Genomic DNA, 27710 nt, shown 5'->3' with positions numbered 1-27710 from the left:
TGAGTTAAACATGAGTGGTGAAAGAGTGGGCCAATCAGAGCCTGCCTCCTGTTCCAACGCCTGCCCGAGCTGAGTTAAACATGAGTGGTGAAAGAGTGGGCCAATCAGAGCCTGCCTCCTGTTCCAACGCCTGCCCGAGCTGAGTTAAACATGAGCGGTGGAAGAGTGGGCCAATCAGAGCCTGCCTCCAGTTCCAACGCCTGCCCGAGCTACGATGAACGGGAGGTCAAAAAGTGGGCCAATCAGAGCCTGCCTAAGCTTCGTCCAACACGAGCAGTAACAGAGCGGGCCAATCATGCCTCCTCAATCCAGGGAGGTAACGCCTCATTCTCATCAGGCGGCGTCTCGGCGTTGACGTCGCGCGGCTCTGACGTCACGGGCGCCTGGGGCGGAAGTGGTCGGGCGCCGGGACCGGTAACGGAGCGGAGTCGACGGGCAGGTTCAGAGGAGCTTTAGACGAAAGGTGAGAGCCCCCCGGACTATGGGCGTGTGTGAGGAGAACCCCCACGCACCTACGTCACGCGAATGCCTCCCCGGAGTGGATGGGGTGCGTGCGCACCGGAAGCACGTGTGCCCCCGGGTGTGGGGCTGCAGCACTCGCTCTGGCCCGCTCTTCCGGGTCTTCGTTTTACAAATAAGTGTTTTAATCCAGCTGAGTCCCGCTAGTGCGTGTGGCGTACACTAGGACTACAACTCCCAGAAAGCACTGTTTGCCAAGTAACTGGGACCGGAAATACGTTGAGTATCAGAAATTCATTTAGTCACCAAGGTAGGTGACTCTCAGTGGGGATGCAAGTGACCCTGCGCTGCATAGGAAGGAACCCCCCACCTCCCCCGCGCTTAATGCCACTCCTGCTTCGCCCTAACACTATCTAGCTCCGCGGACCTGCAAGAATACAAGGCACCGTGTGACCTCGGGGGAGCAGGCCCCGCTGTGGGGAGGGCACTGGCACTACTAGCCCGTCAGTGCGTTTACCATCGATGTCTAAAACACAAGGTCAATATGTCTTCCGCAAAGCACTGACCACAACGTTTAGAATGTATGTATCTCTTTAAACTGCACTTGGCCCACAGCTCCGTACTCCTGTATGCCTGAGGAGTACATGGAGATTGATGTACTCTTTAAAATATACTATTTGCTCTGCACAGCCCTGCCGGTAATAGTGCAAGCTAGACACATGAATATACACTTAGACTTGTTTAAACCTTTCTATCAGAGGGAGCTACAGTAGAGATACACGCATTGACCTGCTTAGGCATCCTTCATATAAACCCTTTCCATCAAGCTGCCAGCGGCCCATTAGTGTTGCCTTTAACATTTTAAGAAGAATGTCGGTGTAAAGATACTTGGATCACAAACCTCAGTAATAATAGAGAGCTGACTAGATCTGTCACATTTATTTAATATTTTTCTTGATTAAAATGATATGCACTAGCCAAGTGGACCAGAACCGAGATAGCAGCACTTGCAGCTAAAAGAGCTGAAGATCCCACGTGTCGTCCACTGGACCTTTGGGATACATACCTGGAAAAACAAGAACAGAAATCTGATATTCGACTACTGTGATAGCACTAAGGCCCAATTGACACAGACTACCTAAATTCAAACACTACTCGTAGATAGCTTTGAAGTCCAAGACACTATGAATGCGGGTACTTTACAAGAAAGTTGTAGTGCACGCGGAAATTGGAGAAATGGGGTGGCCCATTTGAGATACAAAAAGGGAGATGGGCGAAGGGGAACAACTGCATACTTTGGAATTTATATTGTTCATATCTTACTTTTTCTTCTTAATATCGCTTCATTAATGTGAGCATGACCGCCTAAGCCCACAACACACAAGTGCAGTTTCTGTGAATACTATGATATTGTATAGCACCAGGTATCTTGAACTTATGCTAAGCGATGATGATTGATATACATTTCACTTAGCTGCAGTTGCTGGAAAAACAATAAAAACACTTTCAAAAAAGTGATATGCAGTAGCCACCAGGCGCACTCATGATATCTAATGCACTGTTTCTTATGTCAGTAAAGCAACAGCGACTACTATGGAGCACTTGCATAACTATTCCATGCAGGCAATGGACACTGTGCAAAGGCATACACCTAACACAATCCAGTTCAGGATGTGGCTATGTATTATATGAATGTATGTAAAGCTGTTTCTGTAGAACAAATCTTACTAGGAGAACTGCTTAGGGTAGAGTCTAATATGCTTTAAAACTTTTAAGATATCCAGAAAGTACTGGGCACCTACCAGTCATGAGGAATTTAATAAAATATTTACTTGTCCATGGAGCCTGTTGGTTCCTAAATCTACTTGTCCTGTAACAAAATCATTTGTCCCTTTTGTGCAATGTAATGCAGCAACAAATTATGGCAGCAATCTCATTATTATAACAACTCTGATACAGCCTCTCTGATTATACCAGGCCTCTTACCATAGTAGGGTTTGAATACTAGCAATTCCCTTATGTTGCTACATTTCCGCAGATCTACATACTGGGGCTGAAGGTGGTGAAGGTAATTGTTCCAGGGTTGGAATACCCTTTTGAGTCTATGCAAACCTACCAACTTTAATATTTTAAGGTTTTTCACCAGCTCTTCTCCAATCTTTTTCCACGCTGAGAAAAGTTGAAAAGTTGCTCATTCAAAGCAAATCTACACATGCATATTTGTTCATGCTAAAATGCAGTTCATAAATATTTACTAGGAGTACTATTTCTTGGCCTACTTTTGTAAATGTTTGAGAATTCACGAAAGCTATATATCTGCACTTAATGCTAGGGAATATACCACCTTTGAGACTTTAATAATTGGGCCCCATATTATGTCTGGCTTTAACCATAACCTTTTGTGTTTATTAAAATTCTGTGTCTCTCTCTCTATCGGCTGGCTTCACTGTGAGTGACAGCATTCTGCTCTTTCACAAGAAGCATATTGGCTCACAAAGTAGTTTTGTTCAGTGCTGGGTACTGCTGTGGCAATGTGTTCTTTCTGAGACCAAAACCTTTTGCTTTTGCCAATGTTTGTTATAATAGTGAGGGCCTGGCAGTTCCCACGCCAAGAAGGTTTTACAAAAAACGTGCCAAAACTAGTAACTCATTGATAAAACCAAAAGGCTGACCACCAATTTCAGACCTATTGGCTTTGCCAGTGCTTGCTTATTTTTATTTTCCCTATAATCTTATTGAAACTGTTTACACTGATTTTTCATCATGAATATTTTTGGGGATATACTGGCATACATCGACACAGTTTACTAAATGATGCTGCAAAGAAATGGTACTTGAAATTTTACAAAAGTTTTGCAAAATAATTTTTTCCTACTTGCATAAACCAATAACAAGCATTTACAGTATATGACTTTCCTGTTTTGTTTTCCCAATATGATTTTGTGTTGAATTGCAGGCTGAGCAAATACTGCATTTATGCCTTCCAACTAGGGTTTAAACCCTCACATGGTGGTACTAGTCGGTTTGATGGGTTCTTTAGATTGAGACATGTTTGTTTTTGAATTCCCAGGAAGCTTTTCCATTTTTTATTTAATGTCCTCTTATTTTATAGGGCAGCATCATGGCGGAGGAGCCAAGTGAGGAGAAAGGGCCACCAGCTATGAAGTTTGAGCTAGAGAAAGAAACAGAACTGCGTTTTGAAGTGGATTCAGCTCAGTCTGTGCAGCTGGAATTGATCTCTGGAATGGCGGAGATCTATGGCACTGAACTCACCCGAAACAAACGCTTTGTCTTTGATGCTGGCTGCAAAGTCGCAGTTTTTACCTGGCACGGCTGTACTGTCTTGCTGACTGGTGAACCCGAAGTGGCTTATGTCTCCAAGGACACGCCCATGCTCCTCTACCTCAATATACACACAGCCCTGGAGCAGATGCGTAGGCAGGCTGAGAAGGAGGACGAGCGCGGACCCCGCGTGATGGTGGTGGGCCCCACTGATGTGGGCAAGTCCACTATCTGCCGGTTGCTTCTCAACTATGCTGTACGTGTGGGACGCAGGCCAACATTTGTGGAGCTGGATGTGGGGCAAGGCAATGTATCTATCCCAGGCACCATGGGGGCATTGTACATTGAGCGCCCTGCTGATGTAGAGGAAGGTTATTCTGTGCAGGCTCCTTTGGTCTACCACTTTGGGTCAACCACTCCTGGTACTAACATCAAGCTGTACAACAAGGTGAGCACAGATAGTCCTTTCTAGGGGTGTGGGCTTCTTGACTCTAGGCTTCTTGTTGCATGTGTCTGCATTCGAAGTTGTCGGTTATGAATGTTCACCTCCTTGCGCCAAGTTCGCTAGGGAAGCCTGTTTCAGAGCTGTCATCAAAAACTCTGTGTCTAGTAAGTTTCCAAATTTCTTGTCAAAGTTCTGCTCTGAATACATCTAATCTGGATACATGGAGAGGTAAGTCTCCGTAGAACAATGCTTTTTCTGATCCATATTTTCAGTTTCCTTCTTTGCTTCGGTTTTCTATTTTACCTCTTAAAGCAGCACTTTGTGCGAAGATTATTGCTTCTTGATTTCCAGATTTTTCTCTTCTTGTATATTGTGGGCCAAGTCTTCCTTTTCTCTGTTCTATCTTGCTATCGGCATCCCTTTCATTTTTGATCTCTTTTGGTTTGTCATTTTTCATTCTGTCTTGAGCTCATGCTCATCATTATTCTTCATCTTTTACAGTTTTACTCTGTATTCATTTTAGGTACTTATTTTAGAATTAAGTTTTCAGAGGAGAGTTTACCGTCTGTCCTCGTTTGTTACAAACATCAGAGGACAACACACCTGGCAGCCAGACAGATTGCCTGTCTACTGAGCTTCCTGCATTTTTTATTTTTATTTTTTATTTTCCGTTTTCATCTGCCTTAAACAAACAGTTTTGGTACAAGTCATATTGAAATCATTCCCCTTTTCAGCACACCACCCAAAATCACAACTACATATCTCTGTATTATTTTTGAGGAAATGTTTCGCTTAGCAACCATGATACCCAGCGTAGCCCAGCTTTGAGCCGAACGGGTTAAATCATTAGGTTCCCATACGTTTAAAATGCACCGTCTATGCTCCGGTACCAGCGAAACCCCTTCTGATTGTGAGATTGTCCTCATCACCTGCCGCCAGTATTCCATTATTCTAGGGCAGTCCCATATAGTATGGAAAAAGGTGCCCTCATCTCCACAGCCTCGCGGACAAAATGGGTGCATTGCTTTACCAATCTTATGTAAGGTGTGCCTAGTGTAATATGAGTGATGTAGAATTCTAAGCTGCACCAGCCTAAGTCTTGAGGGTATGCCCACCTCCCGTGGAGAGGCCAACGCCTTTTGCCATTCAGAATCATCAAAGTCTCCTACTTCGTGGGACCATTTGTCTCGTAGGGCACCCGTTGGGTCTGACATATTATTTACTAGTTTACGGTAAGTGAGTGAAGTGGCTTTCTTTTGTATACATTCTGTCAGTAGCCTATCTTCCAGGGGGGAAGCCTCCAGGACTTCCGTACCAGATGGCAGTGCTGTCATCAGGGCATGTCTGATCTGTATGTATCTGAACCTTTCCCCAGGCGCTAGTCCATACTCCTGTTGAAGACTCTCAAATGGAACCATTTCACCATTGTGCCATAAGTCGCCCACTGTGGGTATGCCTATATCATCCCATTTGTCAAAAACTTTGGTATTACGAAGCCTACCCAGACGTTTTGTATCCCACAATGGAGTGAGTTGGGTCAGAACCCCGCTCCATCCTAGTTTGGCCTGAGCGGCATGCCAAAGGATCACAGTATGTCTCAGAGGTCCGATCATTACTGGGGTCAGTTTTCTATCAGAGAGGCGAAAGCATACCCCTCGTGCCTAATATTACCCTAGCCGCCTGGAATGCCGGGTCATCCTGCGGAGCGTGCAGCCACTGATATATTTGTATATTTGGAAGTGCGATCCCTCCATCGTACCACCCACGTGTTAACTTGGACTGCGCTATGCGTGCCGGCTTATTACCCCATAGAAGGCTAGAGACCAGTGCCTCAATAGCCCTAAAGTATTTAGGAGACACCGGATATGGCGTGTTCTCCAATGCATATAGAAATCGGGGTAAGGCCATCATCTTAAAGAGCGAGTCCCCGTATCATTGGCTCCCACCGTATCCACGCCGCCAGTGGGTCCAGTACAAGGGCAAAAAGTAGCGGCGACAGTGGGCAACCCTGACGCATGCCGTGCGTCAGGGGGAAATCGTCAGAAATGTGACCATTGGCCCTAACATGGGCCATTGGTTTGGTATACAAGAGCCGGACCCACGCACAAAAGTGTGGGCCAAAACCAAGATGATGGAGCACTGCGAATAAAAAGGGCCATTCGACCATATCAAACGCCATTCGCGCATCCAGTGACAATACCACAGCCGTTTCCTGCAAGTAGGCCGCCCGTGCGAGCACTCCGTGTAATTGCCTCAGATAGAGGGCAGTATTTCTGCCGGGCATAAAGCCAGACTGATCTGGGTGTATCAGTGTCGTTAAGTGGGGTGTCAACCTAGTCGCCAATAACTTTGCAAGGATTTTAGCCTCTGCATTAATTAAAGATATAGGGCGATAAGAGGTACACTGATCAGCTGGTTTCGCGGGTTTTGGTATAGCCACTATGGTGGCCGTGCGCTGATCCAACGGGAGTTAGCCCTTTTTCAGACTATCAGTGTACATGTGATATGATATAAAGGCTTTTGTAGCGCGCTCTATTACTAAAAAATAGTATCTTGGCACAAGAAGGTGAGGCTGATTCAGAGGACAAAAGAAAAAAGATAGTAGTTTACAGACTGATGTTAAACAGGTGAGTTTTCAGCCCCTTTTTAAAGGCCAAGATGGTCGGAGCAGTCCTGAGATGGAGGGGGAGAGCATTCCAGGCCCTCGCGGCCCTGACCGAGATGGACTGACCGCCTAGTCGGGAGTACTTAAATCTGGGCACGGTCATTTGGCACTGGTTAGCTGACCGGAGGGATCGATTAGGGATGTACAGGGTGAACCTTTTTCTCAGGTAGACAGGGCCAGTCTGATGGACAGCACGAAAAGAGAGGACAAGAGTTTTAAACCTAATCCTGTGGGCAACTGGAAGCCAATGGAGGCTGCGGAGGAAGGGACGGACACTGGATCTCTTGGGTAGATTAAACACGAGCCTTGCGGCCGCATTTTGTATAACCTGGAGACGTTGAATCAAATAGGCAGGTAGGCCGCTGAACAGACCGTTCGCGTAATCCAACCTGGAAAGTATTAGAGCACGCGAGACCGTCTCTTTAGCCTCTCTCGGCAGGAGGGGAAAGAACCTACGTAGGGCTTTAAGAGTAGAAAAACAAACCCCCGTGAGTTTTTTGATGTGGTCCTCAAACTTAAGGTCGTTCCCAAACCAAACTCCCAGGTTTTTTGCTGGGCCACCAATGGATTTTGGACAGGGCAGATCGCTGGGCCATAGGAGATCGCTGAAGTTATCGGGAAAAGAGCCATAAAAGAGAACCTCAGACTTGCCTTCGTTGCACTTGAGCTGGGCAAGTGCTAACCAGCGGAAGACCGATGAGAGGCAGAGTTGGACCGCCGACGTATCCAAATTGTCCTTAGGCCAGGTGAACAAAAGTTGGGTATCGTCGGCGTAGGCCATAATTTTAGCCCCTAACTGTTCTGCTAGATAAACCAAAGGGGTTAGGTAAACATTAAAAAGCAAGGGGCTCAGAATAGACCCTTGAGGAGCCCCAGTAGAGAGTTTCTTTGGTGTGGAAGCAAATGGAGGCATCCAGACCTGTTGCGTCCTATTATCTAAAAAAAGACGCCAACCAGTCGAGTGCAAGGCCGGTGATGCCAATGGTGGTTTAGAAGGTATGGTGCGATGGCCCCCGCCGTCTTTTTATAAAGTTCGATGGGTATGCCGTTCACGCCACCTCCGGGGCGAGTTTAGGCATATTAATGTCCTGCACATAAGTCGGTGCCTCCTCTAGTGTCATCCCAGAGGTAGACGCATAAACCGCCTGAAAGTGTTGCGCTAATGTGTTTACTATCGTCCGTGGGTCCTTTATTGTCTGCCCGTCCTCTGAGTAGAGATGCGCTATCCATCTGCTACCCCGGTCCCTTCTGTCCAACCACGCCAGCAATTTCCCGGCTTTATCACCTGCATCGTATACCTTGTCGTGTGGCCACTATCCTTTGTTTGGTAAGTCCATTAGATGGTTCCTGTATTGCTGCTGTCTAAGATGTAGGCTATGGGTCGTGTCATGAGTTGGGTCTTCAGCATGCTGGCTTTATTTATTTATTTATTTATTTGTATACTTATAGAGCGCAGCCTGTCACCCAAAGAGCATCCTGGCGCTTTGAACTTAGGTGGAACATCACTCACTTCGGTGGAACATCACTCACTGCTCAGACAATTTTCGGGAACAGATGCGTTTTCAGCGCTTTCCTAAATGGTAGGTAATCCTTGTGGCTTCTCAGAGAGAGAGAGGCAGGGAGTTCCAAAGTCTGGCCGCCGCAACACTGAATGAGCGGCCACCCATCCTGACTCTCTGGAACCTCGGGACCACCAACAAGTTGGCCGAAGATGAGCGAAGGGGCCGAGAGGCAGAGTACCACGCAAACATGTCCCGAAGTGGTACTGGGCCTTAAACACCAAACACGCAGCCTTATACACCACTCGCAGATGCACCGGGAGCCAATGCAGGTCTCTTAATGCAAGAGTGGAAGAGCTAGACCTGGCACGCGACAGAGCCAACTTGGCAGCCATGTTCTGCACCCGTTGTAGCTTCCCCACCAGATTTTTTGGGGCCTCCAGAAGCAGCGCATTGCAGCAATCTAAGCGGCTTAGAATAGTGCTGCGAACTACCTCTGGCCTGGCCTGGGCGGGGAGAAGGGGCAGAACTTTGCGCAACAGCGTCATGCACGTAGAAATGGTTTTGTTTACGTGCAAGTCAAGCTGTAGATTAGGGCCAAAAATAACCCCCAAGTTGCGGGCTGAATCCGCCGCCGCTACTGGTTCCGGAAAGGCAGTGGGCCAGAAGTTCTCTGGAAGAGCCCGCGGAATTCGATCACTGGAGCAGTGGAGCACCTCCGTTTTAGAGCTGTTAAATTGGAGGGAGTTGGCCCGGAGCCAATCTGCTGTGGCTGCCATACAGCGATGAAAAGTCTCCAGCGAGACCGCTTTGTTTCCTTCCAAAGAAAAAACCAGCTGGGTGTCATCGGTGTGAGAAGGTGGCCTGATATGTAGTGCTCACTATTCTAGTGAACACTATGTATCAGTCCAGCAACCCTTATTGATGATTGGTTGTAAGTCAACCTTATAGACCAGCTATCCTAGTAGCATGGATACGAGCAGTCTAAGGCTAAAGACTCGAGAGGGCGTGTTAAGCCAGCTGTTATACCACACATATAGCCCTTGAATACCAAATGAAAGGACACCACACAAGTGTTATGAAAATAAACAGTGTATTTATTAAAATCACAAAAGCCCTGTACTCTATGAGGAGAGGGTACTAAGCACAAAACAAAACTCTTACGAAAATACTTAAGTTAGCACAGTATATACAAATGCCCGAGGGGCACGGAAAACCATATACTCTGAAAGTGGAATGCGAAATTACTAGCAGGTAAGTACAGTACTAATAGGCTTTGGAATCGCTAGGTCTTGACTATAGAATCTTCAGATTACTTCTAGGAGGCCTAGGGGACTCGGGTGCAGAGTGTGCACTCTCACGCGGGATGCGGGACAAAGTCTATGGTAGCTAGATTGTCGGCGACCAGGATGGAGGAGCGAGCTGTCGGCGTCGCTGGACCCAGGATTGGGCAACATAGCCTTGGCAAATTCAAGCCCACGTGGTGGACCCAAAATGGCGTCTGGAGGGGACCAGGAGGGTCCGGGGTGCCTCTCTTGAAGAAGGAAGCAAGGGCCAGTCTGGAGCAACCAGACCAGCAGCAGTGATGTCGTCGGGCGTCGTGAAGAAGGCCACAAGCCAGCCGGCTAGTAGCCACACAGCGCGGTGAGCAGGCAAAAGCAGAAGGGCCCCACGCAGATCGTGGAGATGCTGGAGGGCTGATCTTCGGTGCTGGAGCTGCTCAGGGTTGGGGCTTCTCGGACCCCAAAGCACTCACCAGTGGAGCACACGGTGGGCTTGTTGCAAAGAAGTCGTGCAGTCTTGGCGATCGTCGGTCCCTCGAGGTCTCGTCGCACTCACGGTTCTCAGCTTGGCTGTAGAGGTGAGTAGAGGTCAGAGGTGCCAGGGAAGCCGGATCTCGTCGAGCTGGGCAGTCGGATTCCGGAGGAAGGACTTGCGGCAGACCGCAGTGTTCTTAGGATGGTGCCCGCTTGATGCAGGGTGACTACTCCTTAGCCACAAGGAGAATCTTGAAGAAGAAATCTTGATGTCCTTTCGCAGAAAGTCGTGTCTTGATTCCAAAGATGATCTAATTTGAACAGGGGGCCCGCTCCTATCTTTATACTAAGAAAAGGGGCTGACCCGGTGACTAGGTCCTGCCTATGGGTGGGACTAGGAGGGGGGTGGTTACACCCCTCTCCCATGCCGGACTTCCCCCAGGCCAGGGGCTGGTGTGCCCCTGGAACTGGTTCTGACCGGCCTATGCGTAGTGAGCACCGGGGTGCCACTCAGCAGTCACCTTCCTGTAAAGCCCTGCCTACCCAGGATACACAAAACCCTGTCTGGGACGGTGCTAGCACGCCCTCGACAGGAAACCCTTTGTCCAGGCTCCCCTCGCTGGAAGGACTCCCAGCTGCAGGGGGTCAGACTCGTGTCTGTGGTGGCAGCATCCATTTTGTGGAGCTGAGGCTCCGTTTAACTTTAACCGGGGATCACAGTTACATACATGTCGTGTCCCTCTAGAAGGGTGGAATGCTAACCCCGTCGCCAGAATTGGCGAGGGGTTAGTATTCCAATTCGTATGACACCTTACTTGACATGTTTTGATAAAGCAATACCAAAGATAGCATTTAACCGCGAGGATTATAATGCACTTAAGAGTATATGGTATGCGATATCATGGAACAGCTATTAGGACTTGGTTCCGCAAGCTGCAGACAGGCTCAGCTCATGCCAGAGCACCATCTCACACGATTCCAAGCACTCTGCCTTCAGGATTGTCAAGGCCTGCCATAGGAGTGACTGATAGGAATCTGTGTGTCCATTTTTAGGGTTAGATATAGTTATACTATATCTACAGCAAAGGGTGATTACACGACTTTGCCCCAGCTGTCATGCAGCCAGTTGTGTCAAATTTAGGAGGCCAGCCAGGGGTGGCATAATACATGCTTCAGCCCCTGGTAGGCCCTGGGTACACCTATGCCCTGAGTTACAGGGTCTGATAAGGTTGCCCAGTACCAATTGGTAAATGCACCTAGGGTACATGTGGTAATTTAGAGAGAGAACAGCCAGGCTGTGGGTCTGATTGGCAGGCCCACAGCCAGAGAAAGTCGTAAACCAGTGAAACAAAAGCAAAAAATCTGGGTGATCATAGGATTGCAGACCCTACTCTCCTACATGACCCCCCCCAAACTTTGGGACAATAAGCTAACCTTGACCAGGTGAGTCTTCTTGTTCTAAGTGGAAATATCTGGAGAGCCCATCGGCATTGCCATGATCAGTACCAGGTCTATGTTCCACTGTAAAGTCCATCCCCTGTAGGGAAATGGACCACCTAAGCAGTTTGGGGTTTTCACCCTTCATCTGATTTAGCCACAAGAGGGGCTTATGGTCGGTCTGAATCTTGAAGTGAGTGCCAAACAAGTATGGCCTCAGCTTCTTCAGGGCCCAAACCACAGCAAAGGCCTCCTTCTCAATAGCTGACCAATTCTTCTCTCTGGGGGTCAGCCTTCTGCTTATAAAAGCAATGGGCTGGTCTTGACCATCAAAATTCAGTTGAGATAGAACAGCTCCCACACCCAACTCAGAAGCATCTGTTTGGACAATGAATGGTTTGGAGTAGTCTGGACTCTTAAGGATAGGTGCTGTGCACATGGCCTGTTTTAGGTCATCGAATGCTTTTTGACAGCCTGCTGTCCAATGAACCTTTTTGGCATTTTCTTACTTGTCAGTTCATTTAATGGAGTCACAATGGATCCATAGTTCCTGACAAACTTTCTGTAGTAACCAGTCAGGCCCAAGAAAGCTCGAACCTGAGTCTGGGTGTTTGGAGGAGCCCAGTCCCTGATTGACTGTATTTTGCTCTCCAGTGGCTGAACCTGGCCTCCACCTACAAGGTGGCCCAGGTATACAACCTGTGTCTGCCCTATCTGGCACTTGGTGGCCTTGATAGTGAGGCCTGCTGCTTGCAGAGCCTCTAACACTTTCCTCGGGTGGACCAGGTGACCCTCCCAGGTGGAGCTAAAGACAGCAATATCATCTAGATATGCTGCACAGAAGTCATCCAGCCCAGTGAGAACATGATTCACCAACCTTTGGAAGGTGGCAGGTGCATTTTTCAGACCAAAGGGCATTACCACAAATTGATAATGCCCACCAGGGGTTGAAAATGCTGTCTTGGGCTTGGCATCCTCAGCTAACCTGATTTGCCAATACCCAGCTGTCAGGTCAAATGTACTTAAGTAGTTGGCAGAAGCCAATCTATCTATAAGTTCATCTGCCCTTGGTATTGGGTGGGCATCAGTCTTAGTGACTGCATTGAGACCCCTGTAGTCTACGCAGAACCTCATCTCTCTCTTACCATCCTGGGTGTGAGGTTTTGGCACTAGAACTACTGGACTAGCCCAAGGGCTATCTGAGGGTTCAATGACTCCCAACTCCAACATTTTCTGCACTTCAGTTTTGATGCAGTCTCTAACATGATCAGGCTGCCTGTAGATTTTACTCTTAACTGGCAGGCTGTCACCAGTGTCAACCTCATGGGTACACCAATTGGTCTGACTGGGTGTCAGAGAGAACATATGTCTGAAAGACTGAAGAACCTGTTTACAGTCTTTCTGCTGATGCCCAGAGAGGCTGCCACAAATGACAACACCGTCTACTGACCCATCAGGATTCTGAGTGAGCAGGTCTGGGAGAGGGTCACTCTCTTCCTCCTGTCCCTCATCAATGGCCATGAGCAAGCTCATGTCCTTCCTGTCGACATATACTTTGAGCCTGTTGACATGGAGTACCCTGTGGGGACTCCTGGGAGTTCCAAGGCCCACCAGGTAGGTGACCTCTCCCTTTTGCTCAAGAATTGTGTGGGGCCCAGACCATTTGTCTTTGAGAGCTGCTGGGGCCACTGGCTCCAACACCCACACCTTCTGTCCAGGCTGGTAAACAGTCAGGACAGCCTTTTGGTCATGCCAAGCTTTTTGAAGTTCTTGACTGGCCTTAAGGTTTTCAGATGCCTTCTCCATATACTCAGCCATCCTGGAGCGGAGACCAAGTACATAGTCCACTATGCTGGTTGCAGGCTTTTTGAGAGGTCTCTCCCATCCTTCCTTCACCAAACACAGGGGGCCTCTCACAGGATGCCCATACAAAAGTTCAAAAGGGCTGTAGCCAACCCCCATTTGTGGGACCTCTCTGTAAGCAAACAGAAGGCAGGGTATCAGGACATCCCATATACGCCTGAGCTTTTCAGGTAGTCCATGAATCATCCCTTTTAGGGTCCTGTTGAACCTTTCAACAAGCCCATTGCATTGTGGATGATAGGGTGTGGTGAACTTGTAGTTGACACCACATTCCTTCCACATAGCAGTTAAGTAGCTTGACATGAAGTTTGCACCTCTGTCAGAAACAACCTCCTTAGGGAAGCCCACTCTGGAGAACACTCCAACTAGGGCCCTTGCCACTACAGGTGCTGTAGTGGTCCTAAGTGGAATAGCTTCAGGATACCTGGTGGCATGATCCACTACCACCAGTATAAACTTGTGCCCTGATGCTGTCTGGGGTTCCATTGGACCAACAATGTCAATCCCCACTCTTTCAAAGGGCACCCCCACCACAGGCATTGGTATAAGGGGGGCCTTTGTTGTGCCACCTGACTTACCACTGGCTCGGCAAGTGACACAGGAGCGACAAAACTCCTTGGTATCCTCATTCATGTGAGGCCAGTGAAAGTGTGAGACAAGCCTGTCCCAAGTCTTTGTCTGGCCTAAGTGACCTGCTACGGGAATCTCATGGGCCAAGGTAAGGAGGAAACCTCTCTGAGTCAAGGGTACAACCAGCCTCATGGTCATGCCAGGCTTGGGGTCTCTTGCCTCAGTGTACAGGAGTCCATCTTCCCAGTATACCTTGTGGGTACCTGTGGCGTTCCCAGCAGCAGCCTGCTGTCTGAGGGGTTCAAGGGAAGGGCACTCTAACTGTTCCTTCCCCAGGTCTTCCCTTGAGGGTCCCCCTGAGCCTAGGAATTCAACTTGATCAAGTTCAAACTCTCTGGGCTCAGTTTCCCTCAATTCCTGTAGGTCGGCTTCCTCTGAGACTTGATCCACAACCTGGGGCAAGGGGGAAGGCACAGCCTTAACCCTACTGCTCTTCTTCTTGGAAGGTGTCTGGTCCATTGTTCCAGGATCCAGCACCTGTTCAGTGGGGCATTTCCTGGCCTGTGACCTGGTCACAGCAAACACATGTGCTGGCAAGCCTAACATTTCCATGTGAGTCCTCTGCTCCACTTCTGACCATTGTGATGACTCCAAATCATTGCCCAACAAACAATCCACTGGGAGGTCTGAACTAACTACAACCTTCTTTTGGCCAGTTACCCCTCCCCAGGAGAAAGCTACAATTGCCATACTGTGACTGGTAGTGACATTGCTTGCATTGGTCACCAGGAAATCTGTACCTGGCATGATCTGTCCAGGGTCCACAAAGTTAGGTGTCACCATTGTGACACTGGCACAAGTGTCCCTATAGGCCTGAGCCATTTTTCCATTTATGAAAGGTGTCGGTCTATATTTGCCCAAAGTATTGGGACTTATATCAGGGGATATAGCCACATCCCCTGTACAGACAAGGACAGCCTGAGTGAGTGTGCCAACTAAGTTGTCATACCCCTCAGAACCCAAGGTTAACCCAACTAAACCCTTGGGAGGTGCACTACCACTGCTGACTGTACTAGGGGGCACAGGTGCCTTAGGGGCTGCAGTGGCAGGAGTCTGCCCTCCTCCTTTCTTGGTGCACTCACTAAACCAGTGAGTTTTACTTTTGCAGTATTGGCACCACCTTTTAGATTGGCCTTCTTGATTCTTCTTTTTCTGGGGAGCCTGACCCCCACCCTCTTTGGGTTGTTGGGGACCTGTCGAAGACTTCTGGTCATTTTGTTCCCCCTTAGAATCTTTACCCTTCTGGTCTGCTTTCTTCTGACCACCTTGATTCTGGCCCTGGTTCTGTTTAACTCTTGTTCTGACCCATCTGTCTGCCTTCTTTCCCAATTCTTGGGGAGAGGTTAGATCTGAGTCAACAAGATGCTGATGCAACAACTGGTTCTGACAATTGTTTAAAATTTGTTCTCTCATGATCAAATTGTACAATCCTGTATAATCAGTAACCTTACTGCCCAGCAACCATCCCTCCAAAGCCTTAGTGGCACAATCTACAAAATCAGACCAATCCTGAGACTGAGTTTTCTGGGTATCCCTGAACAGCAACCTGTACTGCTCAGTGGTTAGGCCAAACCCATCAATCAGTGTATTCTTCAGGACTTGGTAATTGTTAGCATCCTCCACTCTAGTAGTGAGGAGCTTATCTCTACCTTTACCTTCAAAGGAGAGCCACAAGATAGCTGCCCGCTGACTTTGGGGAACACCCTGCACAGTGCAGGCCCTCTCCAAAGCAGTTATTCATTTGTGGATGTCATCCCCTTGTTTAAAGGGGGGCACTATCTTATTCAGGTGCTTTGTATCAAAACTCCTTTCCCTATTGCTAGGTACATTGCTGCCACCAGTGGGGGCTACCCCACTTAACTGTTGCTCTCTAGCAAAGGCAAGCCTCTCTTTGGCCAGGGCAAGTTCTTCCCTTTCAATCCTCAGATTGGCTGCCCTTTCTTTAGCTTCATACACTCTCCTCTGAGGGGGAAGTCATCCTCCTCACAGCAGAGTTCTGAGAGCCATTGGTTTGAATGGATCTGCCAGAGCCTCTTGATAGAGACCTAACTCGTCCATTCCCAATGTTAAGCTGGCCTGAGAGGGGTCCCAGGGCTCTCCTAGTACCATTCTCATGCCTGCTTAAGTTGTCCCTAGTTAGCTGACTAACTACTTCTGGGCCTTTGTCTGCCTCATCCCCAGATGTCTCCTGATCATCACCCTCCTCACCTGAGAGAGAGAGATGGATGAGATCTGGGTCACCCCTGGTTCCTTCTAGGGCTGGCATGTCCCCTTCTGGATGAGAAGAGCTAAGAGGTTTCTCAGCCTTTCTAGCATCATAAGTCTCTAAGAGACCAATCAGAAATGGGATTGTGGGGTTAGACCCCTGTTTTAGCTTCCTGGAGGTACACACTTGTCTCATCTCCTGGAAGCTAAGGGCTGCATATCTAGAAGAGGCCTGTGGAGGGTCCTCAACCACCTGAGGGGTCTCAGTAGACTCTCCGTGGTTAGACATGCTTCTAGTGTGGTGTAAGTGATGCACCTACCTACACTATGTGTTTGCCTACTGATCCCTTGCTAAGAGTTGCAGCCAAGGTGTGCTAAGCCTTGAGGAACTGCAACAGCTGGTTCAGTAGAACTCAGAGTATTCTAAGCTAAGTTATATGTACCTGAAGTACTTATGTGATCTTTCAACAAGATATTCTTAGGATACGTGTGGTAAAACAGCAAGCTCAAATCCCAACCGCTGCTCCCCAATGTGAGAAGGTGGCCTGATATGCAGTGCTCACTATTCTAGTGAACACTATGTATCAGTCCAGCAACCCTTATTGATGATTGGTTGTAAGTCAACCTTATAGACCAGCTATCCTAGTAGCGTGGATACGAGCAGTCTAAGGCTAAAGACTCGAGAGGGCGTGTTAAGCCAGCTGTTATACCACACATATACCCCTTGAATACCAAGTGAAAGGACACCACACAAGTGTTATGAAAATAAACAGTGTATTTATTAAAATCACAACAGCCCTGTACTCTTTATGAGGACAGGGTACTAAGCACAAAACAAAACTCTTACGAAAATACTTAAGTTAGCACAGTATATACAAATGCCCTAGGGGCACGGAAAACCATATACTCTGAAAGTGGAATGCGAAATTACTAGCAGGTAAGTACAGTACTAATAGGCTTTGGAATCGCTAGGTCTTGACTATAGAATCTTCAGATTACTTCTAGGAGGCCTAGGGGACTCGGGTGCAGAGTGTGCACTCTCACACGGGACAAAGTCTATGGTAGCTAGATTTCACAGAGTTAGTGTTCTCGGGCGAACCCGACCTGGTAGGAGGAAAACGAAAGTGGATTCTGACCCTTGGATAGTGAGGCTATGCTGGGGCACTGAAATGCCGAAGTTACCTAGCCCAGGGGCTGCAGCTGCATAGGTCTCAAAAGACATCGGGAATCCTCGTAGACGGACCAGGAGCCTGGAAGAAAGATGCTGGCAGGCGACCAGTGAAGAGAGTTCGAAGTGATCCAAGCCTGGATCTTGAAGATAGATGACACCTGAAAGCAGAGGGGACCAAGTTCGTGACTACTAGCCAGTAGTCAGGTGGCACCAGGTGGGCACCGGATGGTAGTCACCTCGACTAGGTGAGTGGGTGACGCTGTGCTCGCAGATCTCACGGACCAGGAGGCGTTGTCGGCGACCAGGATGGAGGAGCGAGCTGTCCCACGATGGAGGAAGCTGTCGGCGTCGCTGGACCCAGGATTGGGCAACAAAGCCTTGGCAAATTCAAGCCCACGCGGTGGACCCAAAATGGCGTCTGGAGGGGACCAGGAGGGTCCGGGGTGCCTCTCTTGAAGAAGGAAGCAAGGGCCAGTCTGGAGCAACCAGACCAGCAGCAGTGATGTCGTCGGGCGTCGTGAAGAAGGCCACAAGCCAGCCGGCTAGTAGCCACACAGCGCGGTGAGCAGGCAAAAGCAGAAGGGCCCCACGCAGATCGTGGAGATGCTGGAGGGCTGATCTTCGGTGCTGGAGCTGCTCAGGGTTGGGGCTTCTCGGACCCCAAAGCACTCACCAGTGGAGCACACGGTGGGCTTGTTGCAAAGAAGTCGTGCAGTCTTGGCGATCGTCGGTCCCTCGAGGTCTCGTCGCACTCACGGTTCTCAGCTTGGCTGTAGAGGTGAGTAGAGGTCAGAGGTGCCAGGGAAGCCGGGTCTCGTCGAGCTGGGCAGTCGGATTCCGGAGGAAAAACTTGCAGCAGACCGCAGTGTTCTTAGGATGGTGCCCGCTTGATGCAGGGTGACTACTCCTTAGCCACAAGGGAGAATCTTGAAGAAGAAATCTTGATGTCCTTTCGCAGAAAGTCGTGTCTTGATTCCAAAGATGATCTAATTTGAACAGGGGGCCCGCTCCTATCTTTATACTAAGAAAAGGGGCTGACCCGGTGACTAGGTCCTGCCTATGGGTGGGACTAGGAGGGGGGTGGTTACACCCCTCTCCCATGCCGGACTTCCCCCAGGCCAGGGTCTGGTGTGCCCCTGGAACTGGTTCTGACCGGCCTATGCGTAGTGAGCACCGGGGTGCCACTCAGCAGTCACCTTCCTGTAAAGCCCTGCCTACCCAGGATACACAAAACCCTGTCTGGGACGGTGCTAGCACCGCCCTCGACAGGAAACCCTTTGTCCAGGGTCCCCTCGCTGGAAGGACTCCCAGCTGCAGGGGGTCAGACTCGTGTCTGTGGTGGCAGCATCCATTTTGTGGAGCTGAGGCTCCGTTTAACTTTAACCGGGGTTCACAGTTGCATACATGTCGTGTCCCTCTAGAAGGGTGGAATGCTAACCCCGTCGCCAGAATTGGCCAGGGGTTAGTATTCCAATTCGTATGACACCTTACTTGACATGTTTTGATAAAGCAATACCAAAGATAGCATTTAACCGCGAGGATTATAATGCACTTAAGAGTATATGGTATGCGATATCATGGAACAGCTATTAGGACTTGGTTCCGCAAGCTGCAGACAGGCTCAGCTCATGCCAGAGCACCATCTCACACGATTCCAAGCACTCTGCCTTCAGGATTGTCAAGGCCTGCCATAGGAGTGACTGATAGGAATCTGTGTGTCCATTTTTAGGGTTAGATATAGTTATACTATATCTACAGCAAAGGGTGATTACACGACTTTGCCCCAGCTGTCATGCAGCCAGTTGTGTCAAATTTAGGAGGCCAGCCAGGGGTGGCATAATGCATGCTTCAGCCCCTGGTAGGCCCTAGGTACACCTATGCCCTGAGTTACAGGGTCTGATAAGGTGGCCCAGTACCAATTGGTAAATGCACCTAGGGTACATGTGGTAATTTAGAGAGAGAACAGCCAGGCTGTGGGTCTGATTGGCAGGCCCACAGCCAGAGAAAGTCGTAAACCAGTGAAACAAAAGCAAAAAATCTGGGTGATCATAGGATTGCAGACCCTACTCTCCTACAATCGGCGTAATTAAAAGCCGAGACACCAAAAGATTTTATAAGCTGGACCAGGGGGCGAAGATACAGATTGAAAAGTATAGGGCTGATGGCCGAGCCCTGAGGGACCCCCTGTCCCACTTTCCTTGACTCAGAGCGAAATGGAGGAAGCGAAACCAGCTGTTGCCGGCTACCCAGATAAGAAGCCAACCAATCTCTTGCACTCCCTGTGACCCCGCACTCCTCAAGTCTTCTGATGAGGGTTTGATGGCAAACCGTATCGAACGCGGCCGACATGTCGAGCAGCACTAAAAAGGCTGCCTGACCACTGTCGACACGCGTCCGAAGGTTGTCCAATACGGTAACCAGTGTTGACTCCGTCCCGTGCCCGGGGCAGAAGCCGAACTGTGCCTCGTCAAACCAACCGATGTTCTCTAGAAAGCCTGAGAGCGAGCGGGTCACCCATTTTTCCATGATCTTAATAGGAAATGGAAGCAGGGAGATTGGCCTGTAGTTGGAAAGACAGGCAGGGTCTAACGTTGGCTTCTTAAGCAGTGGAGAAACTCCAGCAGTCAGGAACCCAGGCCGACTCCAAAGACTGGAGGCCGGCTGACCGGGGTCGACTGAGCGGGCTAACCGGAGCTCCCAGACCGGGGGCTGCAGGCAGAGGGTTTTTTAAGCCCTCTAGGATCTTAGCAGTCTTCTCCTCAAAAGCACCCGCCAGTGCATCGCACAGGGCCTGCGATGCCACGACCGTGTTGGCCACACAGGCTGGATGAGACAAGTCCCTGACAATTTTGAACAGGGCTTGAGATTTATTAGGCGCCTTATTCAAGGTGGATTCCAAAAAGGCCGCCTTTGCCAACTTGATCTGCGCCTTATAGCCCTGCAGTGCAAGCCTAAACGAGGCCTTTGCCGATGGCAAATACTGCTTCCTCCACGCCCGCTCAGCACGTTTGCAGCTCAGTTTAAGCAGTCGTAACTCTTCCGTATACCAGGGGGAGGCACGGTTCACTCTCCCTCGAGACCTACGAAGAGGCACCAGCTTATCCAACGAGTCAGTGATAGACTGGCATAAGGAAAGATAGCTTTCCTCCACCGAATTGCCCAGACAAAAGTTGGCTGGTAGTAATGCAGGTGGTGAGGATGACTTAGAGAGACGAGACCAAGGTCTACCCAGTTTTGAACCTCCTACCACAGAGGCTTCCCCGGGGTAGACCCCTATACCAAGGGAGAAGGTCACCAATGCGTGGTCCGTCCAGCATTGGCTTAAAATATCGTTGACCGCTACTGTTTGAGCGTCAGCGAAAATCAGGTCCAAGATATGCCCTCCTCTGTGAGTCGCAGAACCTACCAGTTGCTGCAGCTGAATGTCACCAAAAGCTTGACAGAGTGTCGTAAACGCCCCATCCAGAGGTCCACCCTGCCAAAGATTGAAGTCCCCCAGGACCAGCAGCTTAGCGTGAGAGTTTGAGAGGTCATATATCAGATCAAGAAAGTCTGATAGGGAGGGGGCTTTCCACAGTGTGTAGTTCTAGCTCTAAGACGTGTAACTCTAACTGCTTCTCCCTCTTATGCGATGTGATGATGCTATAGCTTGGCCCCTGAGTACCGTTTTATATGCCTCCCATAAGATGGTCGGAGAGTCAACTGATGTTGCGTTTTCTTGAAAATAGTGGTCTGACGTCTTAGTGATTGCCCTCCTAATCTGGGGAACCTGTAAATATCCGGGATATATCAGATAGATGCGTCGTCGTGTCTGGTGGTGATGAGTATATGTCAGATTCCTCTAGGTCTAATTTCTACACTATCTATCTTATTAAGGATGCCGTCGACCCCAAGAAATAATCTATTCTTGTCAAACGATTGTGCACCCCAGAGTGGTACGTATTTTGCCGCGCTGTTGGGTGGTACCGCCTCCATATATCCGTAATCCCCAGTGGGTCCATAAAACTCCCAAGACGAGACACTCCCCCGCCGATGAGCAATTCCCCCTCCGGCAAGTGTAGCAGGAATTCACTGAGATCTGGGAGCACCACCGCATGCAGTGCCAGGGGACAAAGACTGATACAATATTAAGGGGTCGCCCCTCGCACTGAGCGACGATAGCTGCAAACCGTCAGCTCCATCAGTTTTGACTTTGTGCATTATTAATGGGAACTGTTATTTAACCATTATACCTTCGCTTCTAGACCCAGAAGAGTACTTGGAGTGTGCCACCATCTTGTAACCCCATCTATCTATCGCTTTACTGGTAGTCCCAGTAAGGTGTGTATCTTGCAGTAACACGTCTGTAGGTGTTCCCCTCCTGATATAGTGTAGTACTAGGCCCCGTCTTAATTTGTCACCTAAGCCCTGGACATTCCACGTAAGCAGTTAGAGGGGTGGTACCAGCCCCGGGGGGGCCTTCGTCCACTATATTAGTTGTGGTATTGTTCAGTGCCATATTCAGTAAGGCTCAAAAAGCGGATTACGGATTCGTAGGCGTAAATCGTGTGTGCCATAGTGTGTGCCTGTACTGCCCAACCGTGTACCATATCCAAACATTTTTTTTAAATCGCGGAAAAGAACATTACAACCTTTCCATCCCTTCTACCCCCCCTCCCTGCCTTGTGGACTCAGAACTGCCCGCCACCCCAACTCAGCAGAGTGCTTAACACTCAACCCTGAAAACATTATTTGCGTGTATGGGAGCGGGAAGTCCGAGGAAGACCACGCTCATCCCCTGCCCCAAAGTCCATAATTGCGGACATATCCATTTCCAGCCATTAGCCGATGCGAGTTCAGGTGGGCGGTTATACACAGTGTCTAACAGCGGGTCAGAACTGTCACTTTTGCATTCACTCTGCTTCCTCTTCTTGCGGCTGTCCGTCTTCTTCCACCCGTTGCTCCTGGTCTTCCAGATTGGCTTAACTCCCGGGACGTTGGCGTCTTCTATCTCTCCGCCCTGTGGGTTCCACCCGACGCCATCCCTCAAGCCAGTCGTGCGCTTGCTCCGTCGTCTAAAAAAAACCACGTCTTTTCATCCGCAATTATACAGAGTTTCGCTTGGAATAGCATTGAGTACGGCAGTTCACAGGCTCTTAGTTTCTTCTTGACCTCATGGTAGCTTCTGCGACCAGCTGCCACCGCTGTTGTGTAATCTGGGAAGAAGGACACTACAGAATTCTGCACCCTCATTGGTGGTGCTACTCTTGCCATTTGTAAAATTGCGTCCCTGTCACGAAAGTTAAATATGCCTGCTAGAACTGGTCGAGGGGGGGCCCCAGACTTAGGCCTGCCCCCGGGTACCCTATGTGCACGCTCCACCAAGAAGAAGGTGGACAGACCTATGGGTTGCAACCTAGTTTTTATCAGTCCGCCCTGAGAAAGGACACGTCTGCTGAGAAAGACCACGTCTGCTGAGAAAGACCCTACCGTTGACTGTACATTGCTGAAGGCAGCCATAATATCTTCTAGTGTCACTTTGGGTGATAGGGCATCATCCGTGGCTTTGTCTGTGGGTCCTTTGCGGTCCGTCAGTGGGGGAAAGTCTTTGTTGTACGCATACTTATCCAATTTACCTTGTTGATTCGTGCGTGACCCTTCACTGCTCATTGTCCGTTAGTTTTGTGCTCCCCTTTCGGCACCACTCAACGTTAGTTGTTTTAGTGTGTTAATCAAGGGGCCGTCATAGGCTGGTCCCTGGCTCACCTCTTAGGACTGCAACCAGTAGTGTCCTCCATATATCAGTCACTGCGACTTTCTTTGAGGCCCCTTCGCCCACTCCGTCGCAGCAGGCATCTCCACGTACTCAGTCCTGGGGAGGATCTCTTCTGACTTCAAAAGGTACCACTGTAATACTCTCGGCAGAGCCTATGCTGGATCCCATGCACGATATTAAGCACTTCTGACCACTATGGCCCGCAGTAAAATTCAGATGCCACACCCCTATCGCTGGCAGTCTTCTTGCAGAATCTACTCGGGGCCCAGTTGCTACACTGTCCACAGGTGTCTCAGTTAATGCTGTTCCCTCCGATGTTTCACCCCGTGGGGTCTCACAGACATTCATATTCTGGCTCCGCTCAGCACACATCGCGCCGTCCCCAAAGGTTCCTACCTGGGCTCACTGCGGAGCCGATTGGCTCCGCCACCCTACGTCCTTGAGAGCAGAGTACTGCGGCAGCCACACACAGTCTGTGCACGTCAGCAGGGCGCCCCCGCACCACAGCCCCTGGCAGGGAGAAGCCCTATGTGCCAATGCAGACAGCAGGCTCTCGCACTTCAACCGATCCTGGTGCTGTGTCTCCCAGGACCTGGCACTGTCTAGTAGTTTAGCAGCACTTACCATAGTGGGCAACATCTTGCTTGGACAATTCTTTTAACTCTGGCTATAGAAATCAGAATGGGAGGAGTTGATGTTTGGTGGCTCCGACATATGTGGGGAAAAGGCTTATTCTGTGCTAGAGTGGATCAAAACAAGCATGGCAACTGTGCACTCCCTCAACTGTAGCCGTGCTGTTCAATCGGTATTTGAATAGATATACCAAATCTCACTTGGAGCCCTTTCTATACCTCCTGTTTATAGGGGGCTCTACTGGATAAAGCATCCCTTTGAGCCCTCCACTTACAGAATGGATTTGAGACATTCAAACCTTAATTCAATTATATCAGGGAATGGCTCAATTTCGGGTCCTGAGGCCGTACGTCGCTGGCTTCTTGAAGACTCCTGTTCTTGCATGCACGCTTGAGCATTAAAGCTCTCCAGTGGTGTCTCCTTTAACAATGCAGCATATCTAGCCTGGTGGCGTACAGAGGAGCACCTGCTGGCAGGGATGTCCTTCTAGCTCCTTCTAGTTGTTGCCACAATGGGTACTGATGCCTCCACCCTAGGGTGTGGTTCTCATGTGGAGATCTGAGGAGTGTGGGCTCCATACAGCAGTTCCTGCACACCTGCGTGCAATCCGATTGTCCACAAGGCCTTCTTTCCCTCCCTTCATGGTCATTCAGTCCTGATCTAAACAGACAATATGATTGCGATGTGGTATATCAACAAACAGGGAGGAGTAGTGTCACAGGCTCTCTGTCAAGAAGCCCACAACTGTGGTTTTGTGCGCACCAGTGCAGAGAGGCTGGTTGCAAACATCTGGCACGCTTTCTGTATACCAGACCTGGTGCCACAGTTGTCATCTTGCTGATAACCAGTTGTTTCTCCACTCAGAGTTAGTTCAGATCATCTTTGACCAGTGGGGCATGCTCTGGTGGACTTTTTTTGGCATACACAGCAACACACATTGTTGAACGGTCCTTCCAAAATCCGTTGCAAGGAGCCCTGAGGGACATGTTTTGGTTGAGGTGGAACATTTATCATCACTAGCTGTTTCCTTTCATACCCTTGATTCTTCTGGTTCTGAGCAAGATTCGCATAGACTGGGCCGAAGTGAGCTTCATTTGGCTGGATTAGTGGGGAGGGTTGTGGTATGCAGACTGCTCGGACTTGGGGACTGAAGACCAGATCCTCCTAGGATACATGGACAACAGGAAGAAAAAAGCTGTCGGAAAAAACCCATATCAATATGCATCATTTATGCATCAAAATGTTTTACTCCATAGCACACAATGTTATTTCATATTCTGCACTCAATTATTTGAGTGCAGAAGGATGAAAGACAGAGTTGACCCTGTTGGGATAATATCCTCTGACCTTCAAGTTTGTGGTGCTTGCCAGTGATGGCACATCTGTATCTAGTCCTAAACTTCATTATATTTCACCATCATGCTCCCCCTGCTAGCTTTTCCCAACTTTCTCACTTCTCTTGCTCTTTATCACTATGTACAGCTTTCTCAATTTCTCCCATTTCTCTTTATCTACTATATTCCTGTTTTCCTCATTCCTTACCTTCTTAGATTTTCTTAATCATATTTTCGATTGGTCTTCTGGTTTTTCCCGTCTTTGACTGTCATTATATTACTATTTGTCTTTCGCAGTTCAGGTTTTCTCCATTTTTGTTGCCATCTCCATTTATGGTTCTTTCTTACTCTGTTTCTCTCCTTTGCACAGTTTATCTTATTGATTTCACCTGTTTTTCCTGTATCTGTATAACTCAAACTTCTTTTTATGTTCTTGCTCCCTAGCTCACGTCGCGGCTGGCAGAAGTCTTCAATCAACGCTGCGAGGTGAATCGTCGGGCCTCCATTAGCGGCTGTATTATGAACACCTGTGGGTGGGTGAAGGGCTCTGGATATCATGCCCTGGTACATGCTGCTTCTGCCTTTGAGGTGGATGTTGTTGTAGTACTGGATCAGGAACGCATCTACAATGAGCTCAAGAGGGACCTGCCCCACTTTGTGCGAACTGTGCTCCTCCCTAAATCAGGTGGAGTGGTGGAACGTTCCAAAGACTTCCGTCGGGAGTGCAGGGATGAGCGCATCCGTGAATATTTCTATGGGTATCGTGGCAGCTTCTATCCCCATGCTTATGATGTACGCTTTTCAGATGTCAAGATATATAAGGTGGGAGCTCCTACCATCCCAGACTCGTGCCTTCCGCTGGGCATGTCGCAGGAGGATAATCAACTGAAACTGGTTCCTGTCACCCCAGGTCGAGACATGGTGCACCATTTACTGAGTGTCAGTACTGCTGATAGTACAGATGAGAACATAGCCGAGACTAGTGTGGCTGGTTTTATTGTGGTGTCTAGCGTGGACCTTGAGCGACAAGTCTTCACCGTGCTGTCGCCTGCCCCTCGCCCGCTGCCAAAGGGTATCCTCCTCATCATGGACATCCGTTTTATGGATCTGAAATAGGCCTCAGCAGCTTGAGTACAGAATGGCAAATGGATGAAAGCAATTACTCAAGAGACTAAGCAAACAGAGCTTCAGAGCCTTCATGGCACATATATGTTGGACCACAATACTGCCTAAAGGACTTTCTACCAATCTGCCATAGCATAATTTGGGGGATTTCATTGACCTCCAAGTATCTTTTGCTGTGTCCTAGTCAGTGTTGGGTTGACTATTAAGGCTAAATTGCATTTTTTTTAAAGGTTTGATCAAAAAGTATTTTTAGACTTAAATTTGTGACAGGAAGCTGCTTCCTTTTTTGCTCCTTAGAGTAATAGCCTTGAACTCCAGTGTTATTTTTCTATTATCTTCTTGGTAGCTTGGCTCAAACTGGAAACCATATGGCCACTGTTGTATAGAATCAGCCGTGTGCTTCAGAGCAGTATCTGAGGATGGAGGGCCAGATGCACTATTATTCAGCACGTCCTTGCACAACGCCCTCACTGCCTCCAACAGAGAGGTCCCCTCTTTCCTACTCAGATCCACATAGTATGTAGGAGCTAACTGCCCTTGCAGTCAGCCGCCATATGGCCACTGTTGTATAGAATCAGCTGTGTGCTCCAGAGCAGTATCTGAGGATGGAGGGCCAGATGCACTATTATTCAGTTCGCAAAAAGTGGTTCAAATTTGTGCAACACATTTTTGGGAATGGAATCGTATTTTGTGAACCGACCTATGCAGTAGTAGGTCTGTATACAAATGAACACATCACAAGAGGCAGCCAAACAACCTGCCTCATAAATATTCATTTGGCAATTTGCAATCCGTAAATCCCCCGTATTTGGCTCCAATCGCAGGATGATGGCCTTAAAGAGTCAGCAGACCACCATCCCGAAAATTGCATTATAAAACGAAAGCAGACCATGTTCCTTAAATAAACCGGTGCTGCTAAAAACTGGTTTGGAAAACTTCAGAGGGAGCAGACCCTGCTTACTTCGCCAAGTCTACCACCAAATTCCAATGGCAGTGGTTCCAGCGAGTCTTCTTCCCCTTTTGTGAATCAGTTACCACCTTGTTTAAGGCAGTGGTTACTGGTCTGTAATTTGTGACTGAATTGATAGTTTCAAGGTATAGATACATTCAATACTGAATAACAATTTGAAGAAATGGCCCTTTTACGCCCTTTCAGAATTGCGATTTGCTATGGGTTGCAGAATGCATTTTACGAATCTGAAAATCTTGCACAACTCAAAATGTGCTTTGTACATTAGAAATGACCCTTTTGCTGCAGTCACAAGCCTTGTGATTTTTTTTTTGTATCTCAGGGTTTACAACTACAAAAAAGCTTAGAACATCTGCCCCTTAATGCCTCTGTCCTTCCCTCTACTTTTGATCTCCGCAAGCAGCTGAACACCATATTCTATGAGAATAGTATGTTTTTGTACATTTTAAATACATTTTCCAATTCTTTACTCTGTGACTA

At 48.7% G+C, this 27710-nt stretch overlaps 1 protein-coding gene across 1 annotated transcript; it reads left to right on the top strand.

Moving 5' to 3' along the window:
- Positions 1-353: 353 nt before the first annotated feature.
- LOC147667601 (polyribonucleotide 5'-hydroxyl-kinase Clp1-like) lies at positions 354-27707 on the top strand. Its single transcript, XM_086948799.1, has 3 exons — positions 354-463; positions 3572-4189; positions 25580-27707. Exons 2-3 carry the CDS (start codon positions 3581-3583, stop codon positions 26249-26251), a joined length of 1281 nt encoding a protein of 426 aa, XP_086804925.1. The 5' UTR covers positions 354-463; positions 3572-3580; the 3' UTR covers positions 26252-27707.
- Positions 27708-27710: the final 3 nt, after the last annotated feature.

Source organism: Lissotriton vulgaris, unplaced genomic scaffold, assembly GCF_964263255.1.
Source record: "Lissotriton vulgaris unplaced genomic scaffold, aLisVul1.2 SCAFFOLD_409, whole genome shotgun sequence".
Classification (NCBI taxonomy): domain Eukaryota; kingdom Metazoa; phylum Chordata; class Amphibia; order Caudata; family Salamandridae; genus Lissotriton; species Lissotriton vulgaris.
Note: the sequence above shows the minus strand (reverse complement) of the source record. Positions and strands in the feature narration are given on the sequence as shown.